Source organism: Vipera berus (genome assembly GCF_964194415.1).
Source record: "Vipera berus genome assembly, chromosome: 3".
NCBI classification, from domain to species: domain Eukaryota; kingdom Metazoa; phylum Chordata; class Lepidosauria; order Squamata; family Viperidae; genus Vipera; species Vipera berus.
The window spans coordinates 178,546,735-178,555,383 of NC_138204.1; the positions used below are offsets into that span (position 1 = coordinate 178,546,735).

At 38.8% G+C, this 8,649-nt stretch overlaps 1 protein-coding gene across 1 annotated transcript in view; it reads right to left on the reverse strand.

The window, feature by feature from the left end:
- The window catches only part of TOX (thymocyte selection associated high mobility group box), a gene marked incomplete at both ends in the record, with an annotated part of 240,069 nt that extends 232,784 nt beyond the window's left edge, over window positions 1–7,285 (reverse strand). The window contains one exon of the mRNA XM_081325155.1: window positions 7,172–7,285. Coding sequence (XP_081181281.1) covers window positions 7,172–7,285 — 114 coding nt within the window. The remainder of the gene's footprint in view (window positions 1–7,171) is intronic.
- Window positions 7,286–8,649: the final 1,364 nt, after the last annotated feature.

Consider the following 8,649-nt stretch of genomic DNA (forward strand, 5'->3'; position numbering starts at 1 on the left):
ATGACATGCAGGTACTTAGTAGGAAAACTGTCACTTATAAACATAAGGCTGTTTGTCATCAAACATGTAAACATAAAACAGTGCAAGTGGATTAAACTTAATAATAATAATAATAATAATAATAATAATAATAATAATAATAATAATAATAATAATAATAATTTGGAAGGGACCTTGGAGGTCATCTAGTCCAACCCCCTGCTAAGGCAGGAAACCCTACACCATTTCAGACAAATGGCTGTCCAGTCTCTTCTTAAAAACTTCCAGTGTTGGAGCATTCACCACTTCTGGAGGCAGGTTGTTCCACTGGTTAATTGTTCTAACTGTCAGGAAGTTTCTCCTTAGTTCTAGGTTGCTTCTCTCCTTGACTAGTTTCTATCCATTGCTTCTTGTCCTGCTTTCAGGTGCTTTGGAGAATAGCTTGGCTCCCTCTTCTTTGTGGTAGCCCCTGAGATATTGGAACACTGCTATCATGTCACCCCTCACCCTTCTCTTCGTTAAACTACACATACCCAATTCCAGCAACCGTTTCCTATTTTCCTAATTCACTTTTTCACTTTTCCTAATTCACTCTAAAGCTTTCCCTGCGCAGAGCCTTAAGTAACACCAGCTGCCTGCAATTAGTGCAGGTTCTCATCCCACCAGGCTCAAGGTTGACTCAGCCTTCCATCCTTCCGAGGTAGGTAAAATGAGGACTCAGATTGTTGGGAGCAATAAGCTGACTTTTTAATAATGCTGCTTGTGGGGGTGTGTGAAAGCTCTAATAAGCAGACATATACATAGAATGAAGGCTATTGCTAAGCACATTGATTTGTGCTTTAAATTGTAAGCCGCCCTGAGTCTTCAGAGAAGGGCGGGATATAAATGGGATTTTTAAAAAAAAGACCAAATGGGAGATCCGCTCCAGGTTTTTCAGCCAGCCTGCCCAGTTCCTGAGTCAAATGTTTCCTTAGAGCTAAGCAGCTGCTCTGGTATTCCCCACCTGCCTTTCAAGTTGCTCTTGCATTCCCCACCTGCCTACAGCTGCTCTTCAATTTTAGAAGGAAAGACACCCAGACCCCAGCCTGTAAAAAATCACAGACTGCAACTTCTAATCCAATTGGTCCCGCTTTCCCTGCGCAGACTAAATGGAAGATCCGCTCCAGGTTTTCCAGCCAGCCCTGTCCCTAAAGTTTCAACACCCGGCGTATAAAACGACCCCTGACTTTTGAGAAGATTTTCATGGGTTAAAAAGTCGTCTTATACGCGGAAACTACGGTAAATCACCTTTCCTAATTTAAAACAAGATGATGTGCTGACAAATAGAATGAATGTTTTGTGGTAATGACTCATATGTAGCCTAACCTTAACAAATATATTTTCTGCATACTTTCTCTCCCAATAATAGAGAAAAAAAATCACAAGTTCTTGTTGTTGTTGTTAGTTGCGAAGTCGTGTCCAACCCATCGCGACCCTATGGACAATGTTCCTCCAGGCCTTCCTGTCCTCAAGTTCTTACATCAATCCATTTTAAAAAATAGGTTTCATGGAAGTTATCATAAACTAAAATCTGCCCCAAATCTCTGCATATTAGACTTCCTCATCTTGGCATCTTTTGGATACGATGAAATTAAAATTCTCAATTCTCCCAAAATATAGGACGTTAACCAGTGCTTTTTTTGTAAAAGAAAAAGGTGCTGGAACTCACACGTGTCATACAACCTGCCTTGCCTACCCTAAAAGGTTCCATCCAAAAAAGGTGCCGGAACTCCGTTCTGGGCATTCTATGAGAAAAAAAGCCCTGACATTAACTATCTTTTCAGTGCAGTGAGCCATATGACTCAGTAACGAGTCCTCGAATTCTAGGAGCTTCATCCTAACCCAAGTTGGAAAAGCTGGTCTAATTAAGTATTCTTAATGTTTCAGGGAATTGGAAAAAAATCCAAAGTTTTTCACATAAGTGTGCCCCAGGTGTATTTTTTTAAAGTGATTCTCATCTTTGCATTCTTCATACCCTCCAAATGTAGACATTATTCAGATATATTTGAATTTTCACAAGATTAAGGAGAACATATTCAATTGATACTAAATATAATCAAATGAGACTAAATAATTATCATACTTACACAGACCTCAGGCCTACTCAGTGGGATTTACTTCCGAGTGTATGTTTTTAACTATGTAATGTTAATTAATCAACTGATTCTAAGCTTGTAAGCCGCCCTGAGTCTTCGGAGAAGGGCGGGATATAAATGGAATTAAAAATAAATATTTCATGATCACAAAGAAAACTGTTTTGAAATATTGTTTATGAATATGTCACATTATTTTAGTTGTTTCTTTCTCTCTATAAAATTATATATGACATCTTCAGTTTGTATATTAATAATAAAAATTATACAAATGTTACCTAGTGAAATCATTATACAAATGTTACCTAGTGACAGGTTTTAACCTCACAAGCTTTATGCTATATGCCTGTGCTACAGTTATGCCAGGAAAGAAGATAACTTAGCTTTATAATACTATAAGTTGTATCCTCTTTGAAAAAACTTTAGCTTTATAATACTATAAGTTGTATCCTCTTTGAAAAAACTGTAAACCAATGATATTTTGAAACCACAGTGAAAGAAACAACAAATTACTAACCTCAAAAAAGTGTATTAAAATATTTTACAGTTCAGTAACAACCCAGCAGTAAAAGCATTCAAGAACACAGAAACTTTCTAACAAAGATATTTTTTTAAAAAAAAATATAGTATCCTTTTCAAAGATATAATTTTAGGCAGTAAAAACAGACACAATCCAATATTTATTTGAATTTATGCATCCTCTTTTACACAGATGCTGATAGCTTCTCAAAATAAAAAAAATTAGAAGCTTCTCGGATAAATACAATAATTTAGCTATTTCAATAAAAGTAATGAAATTGAGCAAATTATGCATCAAGCAAGGAGAAATATGGTTGAAATAAATGTATTTCTGGGACCACTTGTAAACAGCAACATTTACAATTTAGAAAATAATTTTGTAAAAGAATAATAAAGCTCTATTATAAATTTGTTCTCCAACAGTAACTAGAAAATTGTAAAATATGGTTTGTACATTACTCTATCTTAACTGCTCCCTTGTTTCTTGTTCCCATTTTGTTTGTTTAGGATGTGTTCTCTCTTTCACATATACATCAGCTTGGGTTTTTTTCACTGTAGTGACAGTACAGTGTATATCAGCTGTGGGCTATTTTACTTTTAAGGAAGAGATTTCAGAAAATAAGTCCGTACATAATTTTGCCAGGCTACCTATTGGAAGCAATAAAGACCATTATGCCCCTCCATTTCTTGGCATAAGTCAGCATGCCTGTTATTATCCATGTCAAAACAAACTTACATTAAAGCAAATACTTCATTTATCAACAATGTTGAAAATAATGGCACCTGACAAAAATCATAAACAAACATCTTTCCATACAAGAATTTATGAAAACAGTGGCTAGACAGGTTAAGTATGGATCTTTATGGGAATATGTTTAAACCAAAAACAGGATATCTCTAAAAAGCAAAAACTAGGAAATGTGTTTATAAAAGAATGTATGTACCACAGAATGTTTCCCAAAATGCCACTGTTCACATATCTCCTAGTTAGAGACTTACCAACTCTAAGCTAAGTTTCAGAAATGAACCATAACACCTCAAGTCTAAATCTGCCTGCCTGGCCTATGAGCTTCATTATATTATTTCAAAGACTGACCTATATACAGCAACTATTCTCTCTATTTGTATAAGGATACCTCACACAGTTGACATAACCAACATTGTTTGATATTGTTCTTTCACTTTTCTCCCTCTGAGTTTAGCTGGAGAAAGAACCATGATCTGAGACAGTTTGTTCAAAGCATGCTATACTGCAAGAGAAAACACAGCAATCACCAATTAAAATGTTTAAGAAATCATTTTAAAGAAAGTGTCTTTATAATCTTTTGAAACAAAAATAGCTAACAGAAAAGAAAATCATATTTTGTAGTATGTGAAAAAGTTACGAATCCTGATTCTTTACAAACTGTATGATAGACACAAGTCTAGATAATATCAGTTCTTAGATTTTGCTTGATGTATGAAATAATATAGCAAAAGGCATGTTTGTTAAGACTACTAATAAAAGTTATGCTAACTACCTGTCAATATTTCTGACATGTTTAGATATATTTATTTTGGTGATACATTTTTTACCCAAACTGTAGAGCAACTTCATTAACATAAATGAAATTATTCTAACCTAAAAGCAGCCTCTAATGCCAATAACCAAATCAAATTAATATTTACCTTACCTTCTATAATCAGTACAGATGAAATAAATTGTGAGTGTAGAAGCTTACAAGAGCTTGTCAAAATTCCGCTGATTCAAAGATTTTTTCCCCCTGCAATAAAAATGTTTCTAGCATTCTGAGATATAAGTTGGCCTTTTTATCTGCATTCATCAAAGCTGTTGAAGGGGATGCAACATTAGAAAAAAGACTCCAGCAGCAGTAATGGAAGATGACTAAATTATGTGTATTTCTGGAGCCAGGAGAAACAAGAGACATGAAGTTTAGACTTTATTACAACTGTAATCAGCTAGATTGGCTGAGACTAGGAGAATGCAGGAAAATTGGATGCTCAGTCAACACATGCCTCATAGGGGCCCAGGCAACAAAACTATTCTAAGTCATTTAGAATAATCAATGGTCATTGGCATAGCAGCTTGACAGAGATATCCATTGCTTAAAGAATGTTGTCTTGTGAGAAACATTCCTAGCATGTCACTCCTGAGTTTTAAAAGGATGGGAGTGTAATATTTTTGACATTTATTGTCCATCCTGAATGGGTTAAATAGAATGCATAGTCAAAAGAAAAAGTTTCTTTTTTATGAGCAGTCTTAACAATATTAAAAAGCTGATTGGGAAGAGAAAATGAAAGGAAGTGTACAAAGGATTTCTAAATGTATTCCATATCCACCCAAAATTATTTAAAACCCTTAATTGGAAAAGGATTGTATATATCAACCTAATTCCTGATTTTCCAAAGCATTTAACTTTTAAATTAAATCTGGACCACCATCCCGAGTGTGAGGAGCAAAATATGTATTCAAGTCATTACCTTCTTTCTGAAGCTTTAAATCACTTGGAGATTTAATAACTGTCCGGTTTTTCACTGCCAAATGGTTCTTCAGGCCCTTTGATACTTAAGTCATTAATTCTACTTAATACTTCCTTATTTTTGAGCATGGAAAGCTTACTACTCAGCATAAAAGATAACAGTGATAAGTCACAGGGTGAAAGTAGTTTTATAATTATCATTACTGTATACTTAAAGAGCCTTAGCACCCAAACAGCCTTGCATATGGGGGAGGAGAGTAGTCCTGCTATCACTTCTTTTCCCAGAGTAGCACACCTAGAGAAAACTTTTACAGGAAGAGTTTTATCTCATCTTAATCAAGAAACACATTCTACATTCAGTCACTGAACACAAAGCTGTCCATGATATCTCTTGTGTCACTGCTGTCCAGATTTCACTTTAGAAAATCAAAGGGATAAAATAAGTCTCTTGTCATCATCAGGGATAGAAATGAATAGTACACAACATGACTGACCTATGAGCTCATGCTAGAGATTTCCTGAAGGGTAAAGAGTTTAATGACAGAACTGCAACATTTTCTATTTGTAAAACAAGCATAAAGGAAAATTTGTCATATTTAGCACAGCATATCTGAATATCTGAAACACTTAAAATACACACATGCACCAATGCTAAGAGACAACACTTAACAGTAACCCCCTCCCGCCCATCCTTCTCGGTAAATAAACATACTGCCTTTCTGTAGAATGTTGATTACTTATAGCTTTATAATCAATTAAAACCAAGGAAAAACCTAGCATTGGTCAGGCATGTAGTATAGGCACAAATCCATCTGATCTGCTTGCAGAAGCACTAACCCTTCCACAACAAGCTCTTAAACAAAGCCCAACTGACATCCAAGATTAAATAAATGCTATTGCCAATACTTGTTCTCTTGCTTTATGGGGTGCATTTCAAATACTGATTTGTGAAAACTGACCCAATGTTTTCCTCTGGCCAGTGTCACCCACGGGGATCAGAGTAGACAAGGTGGAAATTCATGTTATTCATAAAAGAGAAACTAGGTAAAACTAACCGAAGAAAGAACTTATGTGGAAAATAGTATATGATTCTGGCTTTCATTTTTGGACATAAATATTAAATACTGTACAAAGAATGACTGCACAAAGAATCCCTTGAGATTCAGTCCTATCAGTAGCAACTTGGAATTAAGTGCCAAATAAGACTTACTGCTGAGTACATAAGAGATACCATTGCCTTGACAGAACTTTAGGCTTGCTTTCCTGCTGCCCTAACAATGCTTTCAACTCTATTCCCTACCCAGCAGCCCACATAACAGAAAGAAAAACACTTTTGTGTTTGGTTTTTTTTTAGTGTTCCCAAACACTTAAAAAGAGTTGAAGCTTCAACTATTCTGATTTTGAAACTCCCCCAATTGCCCTCCCACCAAACTCTTTGCTAAGACCTGACACCCGAACCAAATGCTTTGTCATTCTTGCCTCAGTGGCTGAAAGCAGAGCCGAGAACAGCTTATTTGAAATTTGCGAGGGTGAATTTAAATCCCCCGCAAAGCTTCTACTACATACAGAAGTACGACTTAGCAGAGACTTTCAACTTGAGATCGTAGAGATATTTCCTCCTGAGGATGTGGAACTTACGAATAAGGGCCAGAACTCAATCCTTCCCCCCACCTCAATCATCTCCCCCCTCCTTTTCCAGGATTACATTTTAGAAACACTCAGGCTATCAGTGCAAGAAATGAAGAGAAGGCGATTACTTTTGCAACGCGCCCCCCCCCCACACCCAGGCGCCCCCCCACACCCAGGCGCCCCCCCCCACACACCCAGGCAATAAGTCGCCCACAATATAAAGACAGGAACAGAAAGGAAGTACTCCGCTTTTCCATCTCCCTTAAATACAGACGCGCCAGCCAAACGACGTTGACGCTTCTCTTGAGGGTTTCGCTCAAATGTGCAACCTGCCGAGCCTGAGGTCTCTCTTTCGAGCCTCAGCCATCTATCTGCCCAACCACCCAGCTTCCCGGGGGAGGGGAGCGTTGGAGAGAGAAAACGCAAAATCACCTTGTTGCAGTAGTAGGGGTCCAAGCAAGGAGAAGGTCCCAGGCAGAGGGTATCGGGAGCGGCGCCCGACTGAGGTGGTGCTGGTGGCTGTGGCGAATAAAATCTTACGTCCATTGCCCTAAATCATCAAGCAAACTCCTCGGCTATCCCTCTTTTGTGCTTATACTCGAGCAAAAGCAAAACGCGGAAAAGCACCTCCCGCCTCCCAAGGCTGAGGTGCCTGAGTTTAGAAGAAGCAAAAGAAGCACCTTCCCTGCCTCACATCCGTTTATGGTTTGCAAGCAGAAAGAAAGAGGAGGGAGCAAAAACTCTTCCGAAAAGCTCCGTCCTCGACTGCCGAGGGCTGCGAGAGGGGCAGTCAAAGCCCCCGCTTTGCTCCTATGGCAGGGCAGGTAACTTGCAAGTTCTGGTCTCCCCTCCCACGCCACTTGGCAGAGCCCAGGCGCAGGGCTGTCCGCGCCTGCCTTGGGGGAGAGTTCGGCGCTTTTTGCGCTCTTTTCCTTCAGTCTCTTGGGCTGGCTTGCTTTCTCTTCTGCTCTCCCGCTCCCCTTTCTTTGCAACAGCTTTATTTCTGCAAACAGATCTGTACCTCGAAGAGCAAAGAAAGAGAATGAAAGCTCCCGTCAAGGTGATGCGGGATGAGGCGAGGCAGAGATCCGGTTCTGGAACGGCTGACCCACGTCTCTAGAAGCAGGGTAGATCGGAGAGATTCGGCGTGCGCTGCCGCTGCTTTGCTCTGACTGTGCTTCACACAAAGGAGCACGCAAATCCAGAGCCATTAGCTGCTTGCTAGGAGCGCGCGGGGCGAGCGCAGATAGGGGGCGCTCTAACAACCATCGTCCAGGCCTTCTTTCCTCCCGTTCTCCATCACTCTTACCCCCTGCTAGTTACTGTGGTACCATCTCAGCCAAACTGTTCTATAATGAATAAGCAGAGGAATGTAAAGAAGAAAAAATAAGCTACAGAGGGAAAGATGGGGAAAGAGAAAAAAGAAAATGAAGGGATATGGTTTCAGGATAGTTGGAGCTGGTTTGAGTATCCATAACTTCAGCCCTCAACGTCTGTATATGTACACTTACATCAAAGAGGGGAGGGCCCTTTGCATATGTGCAAAGTGATAAATGAGATGCTTTTCATGAAGGCTAAGTTAAATCCCTGGCATCTTCAGTTATCCAAAAATGGCATATAAAGATTTCCATCTCTGCCTGAAATCTATAATCGGTCTTAGGGGGTGGCCTGATGTGGTATGCATCTCATGAAGTATTTTCCTACATGAAGTGTAAGATAAGTACTTCTGGGTCATTAACTTCCTACACATTACTGTGGGTAGTAGGTGCACTTGAAAATTTCCAGAGAGCAATGATTGTTTAAAAAAGCAAAAACAGTGGAACATTTACAAATCTGTCTCACATTCCCAATATGTAAATGAGAAGAGAGATCCTCTTACTAGTGCCAGAAAACTGTGACATAACTATTTC